The sequence below is a fragment of the Octopus bimaculoides genome, chromosome 9, assembly GCF_046866305.1.
Source record: "Octopus bimaculoides isolate indiv1 chromosome 9, ASM4686630v1, whole genome shotgun sequence".
NCBI lineage: Eukaryota > Metazoa > Mollusca > Cephalopoda > Octopoda > Octopodidae > Octopus > Octopus bimaculoides.
In genome coordinates, this window is record NC_142936.1 from 29,469,444 (window position 1) to 29,487,111 (window position 17,668).

Genomic DNA, 17,668 nt, shown 5'->3' on the forward strand with positions numbered 1-17,668 from the left:
TAAAGTAATTGGTTTTTTTCTCCCTAAGCAATCTTCTGCTGAAAATATTCCATTTTAGACACCTTCTCAAAAGACATTTTCATACATTGCTATAAAAAAATTGACAAAATCTTTTACTAATCTACTCTATTCAATTCCTACAATTAAATTCTATAACTATTATTCAACTTACTATAAATACGCACTTTACTATATTATGTAATTGAATGTATACACCTACACAGAGATTTATTTACCATTGCACCCAAGCTATGTACACACTGGACATCTTTTTATAATCTATTGATATTTATGTGGGAATACACCCAGAGTCACGTGTACAAACTTCTTAAGACTGTATAAAAGTAATAATTTTTTAAATACGCCAGTTATATACATGAAACACAAAAAAAAAAAATTCTATTAACATTGTCAAAATGATTAACTCAAACATCTTTTAACTGTAGAGTTCACTGAACCAAAGAGTGGCACTTTATTGTGCACAAGAGAAGAATTGGATGCTCGTATCAAAGTAACCTACAGCGATCCACACTGTAACCAGCCACTGCCACCTCTAAATGGGCAAAAGCGTCTCTTAGAACCTGATATTGAGTTTCAAATTGGGGGCATCAGAGAGAAAGAGGAATGATTTCGTGAGAAAAGCTAGAGCAAAGAGTGCCCCAGGAGGTGATGGCATCTCATATAAAGTATATAAATATTGCAATCATTTGCGAAAAAAGCTCTTTGTCATACTTCGACAGCTGTGGTGTGAAGAGACTCTAGTAGAGGATTGATGGAAGGCAGAAGACATATACCTGCCGAAGGAGGCCAATGCAGAGACTATAAAACAGTTTTTAGGGAATTCTCTCAAGGAGAATAGTGGTGTATTTACAGAGTAATGGATATGTTGATGAATCTGCTCAAAAGGCTGGAGACCCTGGGATCCTTGGATGCGTTGAACATTGTTTTGCGATTTGGAAAGCTATCCAGGATGTTAAACAAGAAGACAAGTCTGAACATGGTATGGTTTGACCTAGCTAATGCATATGGCTCAGTGTCATGCAAATTACTGAGGAGAGTCATGGATCACTTCCACATTCCAGACAAAGTAACCAGATTAATTAGGATATATTACGACAGTTTCGAGATGAGGTTTACAGCTGAAGATTTTACAACAGATTGGCACCGATTGGAGAGTGGCATTGCTGCTGGTTGCACAATATCTGTCACATGGTTTATCTTAGTCATGGAGATGATTTTCAAAGCCATGGATTTTTCAGAACAAAGTGCCCATGTATAATCACCTAAGGCCTTCTTGGATGACATGACACTTCTATCAACAGACAAGCAAATCATGTAGAGTGCCCGCTTGAGACTAGATGAGCTTTTGAAGTGGTCAGGGATGTGATTTAGAGCAAAAAAGTCACATAGTCTAACATTTATTAAGGGAGTGCAAAAAGAAGCTAAGTTTCAAATAGCTGGAGAAAGCATTCCAACAGTCAAGGAAGAACCCGTCAAGAGCCTGGGGGTGAGTATACGCTGGAACATTGTCAGGTACGAGTCGCAGGATGTAAATTATGAAACAAGCTGAGGTTAGATTAACAGCAGTTGATAACTCAAAGCTACCGAGTAAATATAAAATTTGGTGCTTAGAGTTTGGCTTACATCCGTGACTTTTGTGGCCACTTCTAATATATGAGGTAGCACTGTCACAAGTTCAAATCACTGAATTGTAATGTGCTCATTAGAAAGTGGCTAGGCCTACCTTGGATTTTGAACAGTTCAGCTCTCTATCATAAAAGAGGTTTGTTGCAGTAACCACTGGTGTCAATAGTCAAAATTCATAAACTAGGGAAGGTATGAATGGTGATGATGCTGAGAGAATTGAAGGACATGGAAATCAGGCATAATCCATCAGATGTAAAAACAGCCAGGAAGTGAAAAGCAGAAGCAGAGACTGATGACATGTTGTCTTCTCTTACACACCGAGATATGGTGGGTGGAACACAAATTCATCAGAAGAGACCTAGTTTTGGTGCAGATTGGTTCAGACTGTTTGCAAGTATGATGTGGAGTGAACGCAGATCTGTTGTTAGCTACAGCATCAAAACAAGGGAAACTAAGAGAAGAGAGCTTCATTTGATCCAATGCACTCACCAAGAACAGATGACGAGATGGGAGGAACATGTTGTTGAGAGAAAAATAAGTTGGAATGAGATATGGAGGTGGACTACATCGCAGCGAAGTTTTCTGATTCGTTCATCCTATGATATCTTGCCATCTCCTACAAATCTAGTAAGATGGAATGTCTCAGAGAATAACATATGCAAATGCAGAAAGGTTGGAACACTGAAACATATTTTTTCTAGCTGCTCACTAGCATTGAATAGATATAGATGGAGACACAACCTGGTCTTTAAGGTTATCTTCAATGCTATAAAAAACCAAATTGATTTCATCAACAGTGAAAAAAAACCATTGAGAGTACCAACCAGAGATTTCATTATCTTCATGTGCTTGGGACAGCAGATCCGTTTCAAGAAGAACAAGAAGAAACTTCCTGTGAGTGATGAAAAATGGAATGGCTATTGAGAGGTGGCTGCAAATTTACCAGGGTACCAAGGACTCTTACCCATCCCAGCTCCAAAAAAAATGGACATTACAATGTGGTGTGAAAGAAAGTGGTGTGAAAGAAAGTGGTGAATCTAGTTAACGGTTCCTCATGAACATAACATAGATGCCACTTGAGGAATGTGAAAATGCAGGCTGGAAAGCGGAGGATTTTCCAATTAAAGTCGGATGTAGAGGATTTGTTGGACACAGTGTGAGGCGACTGTTGTTATCATTAGGCCTAACTCATTGTAAAGCAAATACCACCATGAGAGATATCCAAACTACAGTGGAAAAGGCTAGCCACTGATTTAATTAAAAAGAGATGAATAGCAATGGCTAGAAGAATATTGAGCTTTATTTGATAACCAGTTGATCTAGCAAGTGGGGCCTCATATCAGTGGGGGGAGGGGCAGTGTGCAATGATGCCATCAAGAGGTAAGCCCCGAAATGATGCACATTCTCTCCTGATGACCCATAAACTTGCTGGCTACTAGTATGTGGAGCTTTCGACTAGTAATACTTGCATGTGCAAGCTGTTTGCAAAACAACACAGTCCCAAACAAGGGTAACAAAATGAAGAACTTCTAGTCATCTGTGTGCCATCAAACAACATAAACATATAAAAGAATAATTTCTGTTAACCAGAAGATGTGCTGTAATGGTATACTGTTCTTTCAACCATGCTACCTCTTGTTTATCTAGACGGATTTTGTAGAAGAGATTGCTAGCCCCTTGTTCAATCTCTGCTTCCTGCTTCACTTTTTAGAGGTAAAGGTCAATGTGAGTGGTTCCCCATCCCTCACCATCTCAGTACAATGTAACTGGTTCTAACAGAAATACTCCAGCACTTCACTGGTAGTTTATTCATTGACATTAGATGGATGAGAAAGTTGATTTAAGTGGGATTTGAACTCAAAAACCCAAAGAGCCAGAGCAGATACAACAATGCATTTAACCAAATGCATTGCTGTAGCAATGCATGTACATAAATGTCTAGTGCTCTAACAAATTGTTAGAGCATGAGGCAAACATCTAGTGACAACAAGTTTGTCAGCTGACTGCCTTATATATATATGTGTATATATATATATATATATATATATATAAAGAGAGAGAGATATTTGTTGTGTAATAAATGGATTTATAGAATCGCATAGCTATTACAGAAAGCTCCTCAAACGGATTCGGCTAACAGACCACATAGTAATCCAATACAGAGGAGTTTATAAACCATAAAAAGTCTGGAGGTATGAGAGGTGAATATAGTTATTTAACCACTTGTCATCCTTAGGATTACAGCTGTTTCACACCATTATGTAATAATAATTTCAGTGTATAATGAATTATATTTAAATGTCTGCATTAAAATGCATGCTACATATTATACAATACAATTGTATATTTACAAATCAGGGTAGATAAAGCTATCTTATTAGATCACCAGAACATTATGGGGATCTTTCTGATTTGGTGGGCGCCACTTGTTTTCTTAACAAAACACTTTCAAACTTGGGACACTGGTAGAATGTTTCATATAAAACATCTTTTACTCTTAGTGTCATTGAGAAAATTTTATCTTTTTAAAGTTATTTCATGTTAAAATTGTCGCATTTTGGTAATTTCAACCAATCACTGAAGTCTATTGAGGTGAAAACAATTACTGCTGTGGAATGTAAACAACACGTTCTAGCGGTGTAATGGGATCTTTTCCCTTAAATAAAATTAGTGCCGTTGTTTGTCGACAACAACTATCGGCAGTACTATTATTTATGACATTGTTCATGCATTTGTACTGGTTTTCTCTGCTAGTTCCTCAACAGTTACAATGAGATTTTGTTCCACCATGGTTTGTAGGACATCCTTGTCGAGATCTACAGATCTTCCAAGATGACATTCATCTTCTAGGCTGTAGTTTCCAGCTTGGAATTTTTGGAACCACCGTTGTCAATAGCTTATGCTTATTGTTCAATCCCTATACACTGCATTAATATTCCTCGCACTTTCCATTGTGTTGCTGTCTTTATTGAACTCATAAAGCAAAATATGCCAAATATTTGTCACTTCCATTATAGCTTTGGAAAAATAACTGTTAAAATCAAACTGCACTCTTCAAAACTTGCTCTAAGAATAAGGACAAGGTAAAATTACTATCTGGTTTTATAGCAAGTTTATCCTGCCTACCTCTGACTCTTAGTTCATACAATTGAAAACAACAGCATTATTTATGAGATGACCCTATATATATATATATATATATATATATATATATATATATATAAGTTGAATTTAAAGTTAAAGAATGATGGTTTAGAAAGTTGGCATTAAATGTAATATCCAAACCTTGTTTCAGGGTAAGTCACAGGTAGTGTGTCTGTGGAGTACATTCACCACTTATGGCTACCAGGCATCATCAGTGATACTTTACATTCATCATTGGACTATGTCCAGAAATTCAAGGGTTCACGCAGGGTATATTTTAAAGATTAAAAGAGAATACAGAGTGTAACTAAAAGCATTTATAAACACAACAATCATTTCGGCTCTATGTTGGACTGCTCCCTAATGTGTGCGGAATGATGCAATAACACCAAATGCAACACACAGTGCAAAAGAGTTTCTTCAGGTGGTATAGTATACTTTTGAGTTTACAGAATTACATTTTGATTTTGCTTTAAGATAAATGGTGGTTTTGAAAGATTCTAGCAGTTTGGATGCATGTTTCCTAGTGAGGAGGATTTGATTAGTAAGAAAATATAAGAATAAAAACACAAATCATATAACATGAATCAGGTGGGGGTATTAATATTTGTGGACATGATGTTATTACTATGAATAAAAATAAAGAAATATAAAGAATCTAGTGTATATGGAGGGGCATTAGATTGAGTGGCTCAGCCTGTGTAAGCCTTTGATTTCTAGTGGCTATGGCAGTAAAGCATAATGCTATGGTCAGATTCAGGCTTTGTGGCTGCGAATGTTTAAACATACGCACAGGCAGACAGACAGACACACATCCATAAGTATACACGCCTGTATATATTCATATGTATGTGTATCTGCCTGTCTGTGCATGTACATTCATATGTACCCACAGACATCAGTCATCCTACCAATAGGCACAGATATTCATTGTTGTGCTTTTTGTTACACTCCATCTTCTCTATTAATCTTTAAAATATACACACACACAACCTGTAGGGACATGGTATTTCATTATGCAACCATAATATAAAATATATTAAACATTTTTGTAAGTCAACACTGTGTTGGCAGCACTGTTTACATCATTTGTTAAGGTTATCTCTACAGATATTCTATAGAAATTATAGCCAGCACTGATTTTTGTTATGGCGTTTCACATCTGAGACACCAGATGTAAACAATGAGCTCCCAGGAATGTGTTTAATATGTAAAATTGGTATATCCAATAACATTACACTACTGCATTTAGTGGCTGTTTAAGCAATGTGTTCATGGATGATTAATGGGTTAGAGGGGTGATGATGAAGAAACAAATCATCATCATCATTGTTTAACGTCCGACTTCCATGTTAGCATAGGTTGGACGATTTGACTGAGGACTGGTGAAACCAGATGGCTACACCAGGCTCCAATCTGATTTGGCAGAGTTTCTACAGCTGGATGCCCTTCCTAACGCCAACCACTCAGAGAGTGTAGTGGGTGCTTTTACGTGTCACCCGCACGAAAGCCATCTCATTGTTTGTTTACATCTGACATATTGGATATGAAACATCATAACAAAAATTAGTGCTAACTATAATTTCCATAGAATATCTGCAAAGATAACTCTAACAAGTGATATACATATATGCTTGTTTCTGTATGGTCTATATGTAAGAGTATACAGCTGTGTTAGCGTGGTAGTGTATTTTTTAATATGTTAATGCTTATGTGTGTGTGTGCTCCTATGTAGGTGTAAGTATTGATTTGATTTCACTACAGTTCATTGAGAAAGAAAGTATTTTGAGGTGTAGTTAGAGAATGTGATTAAATTAAGGAGCATAAGCTTTTATGTGTGGTCTTATTTGAAATTTACTGTAGTTAAATTCTATTGGCAAATGTGCAGGTACAATAAACAGTAAAAATGCACAAAGAATAGACTTCCTCAAATACTTGAGAGGATCCTTAGAAGTAATAGACAGTTTCTGTTACTTAGGTAACCAAGTTAGCAGTGGAGGAGGAAGTTCTGAAAGCATAGTTAATAGAATACTACCTTTGTTAGTCACAAAGAACCTCTCCTTCAGAGTGAAAGGAAGATTGTATGATGCCTGTGTACATACAGCCATGCTACATGGCAGTAAAACATGGGCTATGACCACAGAGGACGGGAAAAGGCTTGAAAGAAATGAAGCAACATGCTCTGCTGGAGCACATATGACAGAGTGTAAATGATTTAAGAGGAAAACTAAATACAAGAGGCATCAGATGTTGTGTGCAAGAGAGAAGACTGCACTGGTATGATCATGTGATGCATGGATGAGGACAGCTGCATAAAGTGCAATCTCTAATTGTGGAGGAAACCTGTTGAAGGGGTAGATCCAGGGAGATGTGGGATGAAGTGGTGAGAAAGGATCTTCAGATGCTAGGCCTCACTCGTGCTGATTTGCTGTACTTGACAAGACACATCAAGTTGAGTAAAATTGTGGCTGTCCATACATACAGGCATATCCTTTATGGCCATGCTCCCTCCCTCTCCTAGCTGAGAGATCTTTGTCTTGAAGGTGTGGGTTCCACGTAAATTGCTGGTGGTATGTAAAAAGCACCAAGCACACTATGTAAAGAGGTTGAATTTTGGAAGGGCATCCAACCACAGAAACCAAACCAAAACAGACAATTGGAGTCTGGACAGCTCTTTGGCTGGCCAGCTCCTATCAAACTGTCCAACACATGCCAGCATGGAAAATGGATGTTAAACAATGATGATGATAATTGTGTTCCCATCATTACAGAATCTTCCAATAACAAAACAGAATAAGTAAAATTAGTATTGATCCTAGTATTGATCCTAGTATTGACCAATACAAATATTGAAAGACAATTAGGCAAAATAACAAAGGAACATTATGGCAATACTGAACAAGTAGAAAAATCAATAAATTGAATATTTTTTACAATCTAGCATTTTTATTATATTTTTGACTTGAATTGAGAGAAAGGATTCAAAGCCATTTGAAAAGTAGATATCTGAGATTAAGAGAATAATTAGTGCATGTAAATAAAAGTGAAACAAAAGTGAAGTATGAAGACTTTGGATAAAGAATTTTTTGTTGATTTTTAACAATGCCAGCAGGTAGAACAACATGGAGAGAAAATATGTGCAATGGTCAACCCAAAAAATATTCTCTGAAATAATGGCTATTGGCTGATAATACTATAATTCAGGTCTGTGAAAGATGATAAATCAAACCTTTTGTTTGAAATATTCTCTGGGTAGAACACAACATTGGTTTCAAGAACTGTTTTATTCTCCTTTTCCTACTAAACCATTGTTTCTATAAGGAATAAAACTGAAATTATCTATCTTTGGGCTACCAGTTTTATTTCAACTTTTTAGACTACTTTAATCCAAATTTTAAACTAAGCTTCAAGATTTCTCCAAACTGGAAAATAACTAAGACTGTATCCCCAAAATTAGGCTTCTGTTTCTTGTTTTAAGAAATATTTTAGCTCTGAAAATTTTTACCCCCACCCTATTTCACTATCCTGTAAAGCAAAAAGAATGCCCACATATCTATGACGCAGCAGCTAACATACATAGACATTTTAAACACATTTTCCCTAACAGGAACACATTTCTCTCTCTCACTCTCTCTCTCCAACTATCTTTTATTCCTTGGTCTCTAATAAAAACTAATCTAAACCCTCTGTCAAAGCATTACTGCAATATGTAGAAGTTCAAACTGAACATTAATTGCATCAGCAGTACCAGGTCTGGGAGAACCTACAAACACTAACCTGTCTTTAAAAAAAATCAATAATTCTTAATTATTATTATACACACAGTATAATGTACACACATATATTTGCATGTATATACATGTAAATTTACATGTATTTACATATATATATATATATATATATATATATATATATATATATATATATATACACATTTATATATGTACACACATGTAGAAGAGTAGACCACCAATCCTGGCATTTGTTGATTTGGGTATTTGACAGAGTAGCACATTTGATAGTCACTAGGGAAAGTAGGTGTAGACAAATGGCATGTGAGGGCTGTACAAGCTATGTACAAAGATGAAGTAAATAAAATGAGAATCAGCAATGATTTTAGTGACAAATTTATCATTGACATTAGGAAGGGCATCCAGCCATAGAAACCATGCTACAACAGACAGTTGGAATCCAAACAGCTCTCTGCCAAACGTTCTGAAAAATTGATGTGTATGTACACACACATACACGCACACACACACAACATCGATTGTTTATATAATATTATATTACATTACATACATACACGCTCCTCATTCTACACACTGATCAACAGAAATATAATGATGAGGTGAACTATAGGCTGTATATACTAGTGGACAGCAATATTAACTTCAACAGCCTGTTGAAGATGTTCATATTAGTTAAGCTGTCATACCTGTGGTCCTGTGATTGTTGACAGAAACTCTTGCTGTGGTTGTGATCACAATCCAGACTGTCACTGATGGAACCCAATTCTGTCACTGTTTGGTGGATTGTATTACAACTACTACTAATGACTAACAGATATTAATAAAGACTAGAGTAGATATGAATTGTTTGAATAAGGTTTCTAAACAGAAAATGCAGGCAAGACAACTTAGTTGAAAGCGAGAATATATTAACAGATTAAAGCTATGACTCCTGGTCAGATTTTCAGATAAGCTGCTTACTATTTTGCTGATAAAAATCAACAAAAGGCAATAAAAATATTAAGGACAAAATGCTACGCGTATAGCTTAGTGAACAGTAGTAGTTATGAACTTCGAGACAGTGAGTTACAACAAAGCAGGAAATATAAATTATATTGTACAATAATTCTATTTATCATTCTTTAACTTGTGTCAGTGATTGGACTGCGGCCATGCTGGAGCACTGCCTTGAATGGTTTAATCAATCACAGTGACTCCACTACTTATATTAAATAAGTTTGCTACTTACTCTCTTGGTTCTTTTTTTGCCAAACTTTTAAGTTATGGTGATAGAAAAGCAACACACACACACACACAGAATTTCTCAAGGTATTGGTAAGCATAAGACAAGTAGAAGACACTTGTCAAAGTGCCACACCGTGGAACTGAACCTGAAATCCCATGGTTGCAAAGTAAACTTCATAACCACAGCCATGCCTGTTTGAACTAGCAATTGTACTTTATTTATTTAGCAGCTCAGTGTAGATGAAGTTAATGCGAAAATAATAGCATTAAGGATTTCAACAGCATCAACATTTTAAGTCACAGATCTCTCAATGATATAGCACTTTAATAAAAAATGTTAAAATAAGATATTAATCCAAACACCTTCCATGATCATACATTAAGATTCTACAATCACTGCTAATATTGGTTTATAAAATGAAGTTATAATTTTACATTTCGCAACTTCATCCAAGAAACAAAAGCCATCTATACTTGAGTTTCACAAAGTCATCAATGACTTTTATGATGACAGTTGAAAGGGCTAAATATCATCAGAAAACAACTAATTATGTTAGATATTTTACCTTGTCAGTTTAGTACCAATTGCCTCTCGGTCTTCCTGTTTCTCCTTCTCTGTTTTAATCGGAATGATATTTTTCTCAACAAGTTCTCGTCGAGATGGACGATTGTTCAAGAATCGAGCAAGGCTGTCATGTCGAGCGACTTTGGCACCTAAAGAGTCTGGAATAAATAAATAGAAAATAAAGAAACAGGGAAGATGTTAGCTTTCACAGATATTATGCTGAAATGTCTATTTTAAATAAGTGAGAAATAATGCCAATATAATTTATTAAGTGCAGTTGATGTAATTCATTTTCCCATTAGACTACTAAATATCTGTATGATATGGCCTATTCCATTATAAAAAATTGTGTCATTTCTCATGGTCTGCCTTGCATAACTTGCAGTTTATCAGGGATACAGCCTCCTTCTGCTTGATCATTTCCCCCATGTTTTTCTTTCTTTCTTTCTTTTTTTTTTTTGGTAATAATCATCTCATTTAACTAGTTAGAAGGTGTAACATAATGTACAAAAGGTCTGGCTTCAAAATAGCCCTGAAGTGGAAATTGGGATGAGTACTTTTAAATGTGCCACATCTAAGCTGCTCAAACAGGAAGTATCCTTTGTCAATCTACACTTATCCATCTGAGACATATTAAAAAGAAACTATACAGCTACATATAGTTTTAATCTCAGCACTGGGTGCTAAAGAAATTATCCCTTTAACTTAGACTCAACATTGACAATACATACCTAAAGTGGCAGACACTGACTTTCTACTGTTGTATGCAGTAGAGTCCAGATTTCACTACTGTACAGGGATACCTTTTACCATGTAAGCCATGTAAATGCTTATTTGTTAGTGTACAGGACAAGTTATCATTGCTGTAGACTCATTTAAATTACTTTGTGTCACAAATAATAAACAATTAACCAATTACACAGGTCAAGAAAGAATTTGTACAAAAAAAAAGAATACGTGTATCATGAATGTTTTTGCATGCAGAATTCAACTATAAAGTCAAATTAGCTGTATCACCCACAGTTTCTCTGTTCCACGATATTCCTCTCAGTTCCTGTTACATGGGCTAAATTTCAGTTAAGCTGTTGAAATGTGAAGCTAACGGTTTAAGAAATACTCCTAATTTAAATGTTTATGAATAGAATTAACCTAATGAAATCATAAATCTAGCTATTTGAGTCAATGAGTCACTGAAGCTTGGCAACAATGAGTCGATGAGTCGTCAATGTTTGTCAGTACTGTGCTTGAAGTGTAGGCATGCGGTTGTGTACTAAGTTCACATATTCCATTCACCTTCATAATGCCAAGAAACTATAAACATTGCAAACAACTTTTGCTATATTTGTGGTGACTTAACATTCAAGTCACAAAGACAGCATTTCATGCCATTGATTAAAAAGTGTTACGAGCATTATTTTGACTGCAAAGTGGGTGACCAGGATAAAAACTGGGCACCTCATGTGTGTTGTGTAACCTGTGTCAGGCTTTTCAATGCATGAGCCAATGGTTCACACCATATACCTTCTGCCATTTGGAGAGAGCTCAAAGCTCACATTTCAGATTGATATTTCTGCATGACGAATATACAAGGTATAACATCAAAATCCAAACATACTGTAAAATATCCTAATTTACAATCTACTATGAAACCAGTACTTCACAGTCAACACTTACCTGTATCTGACCCTCCAAAACAAATGAAACTTAGTGATGATGAGTCAAGTGATGAAGATGTGGAGAGAGAAACAGAAGACATGGATTTTGAGCCTAACTGTTCTTCAAGTGAACCACCTTTATTGAGTCAGGGAGATCTGAATGATCTTGGATGGGATTTAAACTTGTCAAAAAAGCAAGCTAAACTTCTTGGTTCCAGGTTCCAGGCTGGAATCTTTTCCAGAAAGAGACCAAAGTTAGTTTTTATTGTGCTCAGCATGGTGATTTTGCAAATTTTTTCTTACTTGAGGATGGTGTGGTGTTTTGTAATGATGTATATTCTATTATGGAGGAACTTAACCACAAATATAACACAAATGAGTGACATTTGTATATTGACTCCTCAAAAGTAAGCTTGTAAGCAGTTTTAATCCACAATGGAAATAAGTTTCCTTCTGTTCCTCTGGCCTATACAGCTAACATGAAGAAAACATATGCAAGTATGAAGCTTCTGTTGCAAAAAATTAAGAACGAGGAACATAAGTGGAATATTTGTGGTGACTTACAGGTCGTGGCACTTTTACTTGGAATGCAGCTGGGTTACATCAAGTTTTGTTGCTTTCTCTGTGAGTGGGACAGTTGGGATAAGAAAAATCATTACGAAAAGAATGTGTGATCAAAACGATCTCTGAGTCCTGGACGGAAGAATGTCATCAATCCTCCCATTGTTAATTCTGAGAAAATTTATCTGCCTCCTTTGCATATTAAGCTAGGGTAGATGTAAAATTTCATCAAAGATATGGATAGAACTGGCAAGGGATTCACATATTTGAAAACTAAATTTCCAAGAGTAAGTGATGCAGAAATCAAGGAAGGTATTTTTGTTGGGCCACAGATTAGGGAGCTGATGAGACACCAAAAGTTTGATGAAGAGCTCAATGATGTTGAAAAAGCTGCATGGTTGTCGTTTAAGAAAGTTTGCAGAGAGTTTTTAGGGAATCACAGAGCAGAGAACTATTCTGACATTGTGAAAGAGCTACTGACATCACAGCTCATACTGCTTTGGAATGCAATATGAGACTAAAAATCCACTTCTTGAACTCTCACTTGAACATTTTCCCTGAAAATGTTGGGGCTGTCAGTGATAAGCATGGTGAGAGGTTTCACCAAGACATTCTGAACAAGGAAACCTGGTACCAAGGAAGGTGGAGCTCTTCTATGTTGGCTGATTATTGTTAGTCACTAAAAAGGGACATTCCAGAAGCCAAATACAGTTGAAAATCATACACCTCTATATTTTAAAGGTAAGTTTCCTTGTAATGTGAGCCTGATTTTTGAATTCATGAAATGCAATTGTTTTACAAATTACATATGCTATCCCAGAAACACTATGACTAATAGAAAAAAATCTGAAGAAATACTTGAATTCTGCATATAAAATGCTATTAAGTTCACCTACTTTTGTTTGTGGGGCAGAATTTTTCATTAATTTTCTTGACCAATTTCTGCATTATTGTATAATTTAATTACTGTTGACCCATTTCTGCATTATTGTATAATTTAATAACTCTGTCACATAAAAACCATGCCTGATAGAAAAATTCTAAAAGCAGATTCAAAATCTGCCATAAAAGTACTATAAAGTTCACAGCAAAAAGTTTGAATTTTGTTGACCAGTGTTATCAAACAAGTTCTAGTTATACAAATAGTATTACGGTGTTACTACACACTTCAAACAACAGTCAGATTTCTATCTAAATAAATGTGACATACCATAAAAAATAAATTAAAGGTTTATGATTAGATTATGTAAACCAATAACTGCTGGCTCAATTGCAGGCAGTTAACTGGTTTATCAACAAAATCTAACTGGAACAACTTGAAAAATTTTATGACAGTTGTTAAAAATGTCTTTCAGTAGCTCTATCTGTCTGTCTCTCTCAAACACTGGATTCCTCACACCTCACTCTTCTTCATTTGTTGCTTCTCCTTCTATCTAGCTTGTTCTCTCTCACCTTCCTTCCATGTCTCCTTTCAATGTCTTTGCTTTTTTCTTTTATTCCCCTTCTCTCTTATTAGTGATTACTATTCTATCTATCTCAGTGTAGCCACATCTCTCTCACTCTGTCTCTTTTACTAACAATCTCTCACCAGCTCTCTCTCCGAAGTCTACTACCTCACCTCATTTGCAAGCTAGATTCTCATTTCTCTAGCATATTACCCCTTCCCCTTTTGACAGTTACTGATGTTAATTTTAAACACACATACATGTACACAAACTTTGTATTTATTGATTATAAAATTATAAAAGTGTTTATAAGTGAGATGAGAAAGAAGGAAAGAAATAGCTAGTTTGATAGGGAAATATAAAGACAGACAAATGCACACACATACCTCCATTTCAGAAAATTCCTGCTGGCCTTTTGGAATCTAAATGGCAGCACCACAGCCAGAAACCAATAGCCAAGGCTGAAGGGAGACAATCGTTTACCTTTGTGGTGCTTTGGTGACTGCAAAATGGCAGCACAGCTGAAGATCGATGGACAATGGCGAAGGGAGATAATCACCTACGGTTTTACCCTTAAAAACAAGGCTTTTTTCCCTCCATATTTTAAAGAGGTCTCAGGCCAGCAGTGTTTGGGATCTGAAGATATGCTGTAAGGCTATGAGTGAGAAACCTAAGGTAACCCCATAAACCAGCCTACACCACTATAATATATAAATAGATAGACATGCAAACTGGCAGATAGACAGATAGATTAATAGATAAGTAAACATATACGAGGTGGTATTAGAAAGTTCCTGGATTAGTTATGTTTAATAAAAAATAACTTATTTTCCTAAGTTTTAACACCATCTCCTTCAAAATAGTCACCTTGCACAGCAATACACTGGTCCCAGCATTCCTGTCACTTTTGGAATCCGGCCTGGGAGTCATTTTCTGCGATTCACACTGGATCTTGATAATGGTGTTAAAACAGTGACCTTTGAGCTGCGTTTCTATCTTGGGGAAGAGATGGAAGTTTGCAGATGCTAAATTTGGCAAATAGGGTGGGTATGGAAGTGATGCCATGTTTTTGGCAAGAAACTCACAAGTCAAGAGAACTCAGTGATGGGGTGCATTGTCATCATGAAAAATTCAATTCTTCACGCGCCACAGATCCAGTCACTTTTGCTGAATGTCCTCAATCAAATGCTTTAGAATGTTGCAGGACTTTTGATTGCCAGACAAATTCTTGATATACAATATCGTGGATGTTAAAAGAAATGATGAGTAAGCTCTTGATTGAACTGCAGCTCTGTTGTGCCTTCTTCTATTGTGGAGATGAAGGGCTCTTCCACTGTGATGACTGCTGCTTCATCTCAAGATTGTACCCGTAGGCCCAACACTCATCCCCAGTGATAATTCTTGACATAAAGGATGGCTCATCAGCAGTATGCTAGCAGAGATCTTGACAGACTTCAAAGCAATGTTCTTTCTGCTCAGTAGTCAGCAGCAGGGGACAAGCTTGGCAGAGATATGCTGCATGTTCAATTCAGACATTAGGATTGTCTGCACGGAGCCATACAACAGACTAAGAATATCAGCAATGCCATTGATTGTCCTCCGACAATCCTTATGCACAAGCTGATGAATTTTTCTCCACATTTCTGGGGGTGACACTTATGACAGGTCTTCCAGATTGCTCAGAGACATTATTCTGCTTTTGAAGCACCCATACCACTCAAAACATTGTATATGACCCGTTACCTCATCACCGTAAGCTTGCTCAATGTCTGTGTAGCAGACTTCTAAAGTTTAATGCAAAATTTCATGTTGGCTCTTTGTTCCAACTTTCTGTCCATGACAAAATTACAGACTACAGCATACATGTGATGACAAAATACAAATTTCACAACTTGCAAAGTAAACACGAGGATGTCACTCAGCACTCCAAGATGCCAGGTAGTGATATTACACTGGCCGATGGATTAAGTCTACCACTCATGTAGGCCATAGTGGGATTTGAACTCATAATGCAAGGAGCTAGAATGAATACCACAAGGCATCCAGCCTGACATTCTAAGAGTTCTGCCAATACACTATCCTGGATTGGTACTTCTTTATCAACTATGAAAAAAGAAAAGTAAAATTGGCCTTGGCAGGATTTGAACTCGGCTCATTTTGGAACAAAAATTGCAAGCTACTTTATCTGATGCTCTAACAACCCAGCTGATTCATTGCCTAGTTAACTTTATGCTGATGACATAACTGCAATACAACTAGGGATAGTCAGATCATTGTTGATAAACAACCAGAGAGCATACAAGAAAATAATAGGATAATGTGATTTTTAATGAAAAGAGATTCCAAGCAAGAGGCATCATGTGACTCAACCACAGCCAGAAATACAAAGAGCGAACATGTAAGAGAAATGGCCCAAATGCTTAAGTGAAAACTGGAACCATATTGTAAGCATAGCTTTCTGTGTGTTTACCATCACCACTCTACAAGACAGGTACTCCAACTTACTATTCCTTGACACTGTACATGCAAAGCTTCTTCTTCCCCAAGAAATCGCTTTGAAAAACAACCCTATTAGGTGGATTAATTCTGGAATAAAATGAAATACAACTTGGTATGTTGGAATAACGGAATAAAGGAAGAGAATGTTGTTGTTGATGGTGTAGTTGAACAATAAAAATATAAACATGTTAGAAACAAGGCTGAACATTCATAGGAAACAAACAAACACACACACACACATACACAAAAACACAGAACAAAATACAAACACAGAATATCAATGACAGCAAACCTACTTGGATCTTTATCTATGTAATTAATATCTTCCTCATCTGAAGAGTAATTGTCATCCTCTTCATTATCGTCGTCCTGCTCACTATCCCCATCGTCTCCTGGCAAATTGTCATAGTCAGGGTAGTAAGTGCCAGCTGGAAGATTCTCCTTGTCACTATCATTACCAGAACTGCAACAATGGACACACACATATATAAGTTATACAATTATAGCATCATGTGTGTATAAAGGGAGGTGTGGATATGTGTGGAGATTAGGTGTATGTGTGTGTGGAGGTTAGATTATGTTTAAGATTATTGGGAAGTGTGTGTGCACTTCCCAATAATCTTAAACATATGGCAATATGTAACCCTAAAGGTCTCAATTCTTTCTTAGTACACCAGAATCATTAATACATAGCCTTTCCATAAGCTTGATGAGATCACTGTGATGATATGTTTGATGTCTGAAATGGAATAACTTGATGACTAGTTTTCCTTGATTTAACAAAATTAAGGCACAAAACCATGATTAGCAATTAGGAAAATATCATTCAATTTAGTCTTTAAAAGAACATCTACAAAATGATAATAGTTATTATTGTAAACACAAGGTCTGAAGTTTAAAAGAGCAGGGCATGGTCAATTAAATCAACCCCAGTACTTGACTGGTACTTTGTTTCATCAACTCCAGAGGGATGAAAAGTAAAGTTGACTTCGATAGGATGTGAACTCAAACTATAATTCGAAGGAAACTGCAAAGCATTTTATCCAACTTTCTAACAATTCTGTTGATCCAATACCCTGAACATCGCCATCTTCAACATAGTAATGGCTTCAAATTTTGGCTCAAGACCAACAATTTTAAGGGGAGGGATAAGTTGATTATATCAACCCCAGTTCT

At 36.2% G+C, this 17,668-nt stretch overlaps 1 protein-coding gene across 16 annotated transcripts in view; it reads right to left on the reverse strand.

The window, feature by feature from the left end:
• The window catches only part of LOC106869710 (phosphatase and actin regulator 2), a 372,706-nt gene that overhangs the window by 33,645 nt on the left and 321,393 nt on the right, over positions 1 to 17,668 (reverse strand). For all 16 annotated transcript variants that reach the window (XM_089358127.1, XM_052970517.2, XM_089358129.1 and 13 more), the window contains 2 exons: positions 16,789 to 16,955; positions 10,334 to 10,490 (listed from right to left, as the gene is read on the reverse strand). In XM_089358127.1, the coding sequence (XP_089214253.1) occupies positions 10,334 to 10,490; positions 16,789 to 16,955 (324 nt within the window). The remainder of the gene's footprint in view (positions 1 to 10,333; positions 10,491 to 16,788; positions 16,956 to 17,668) is intronic.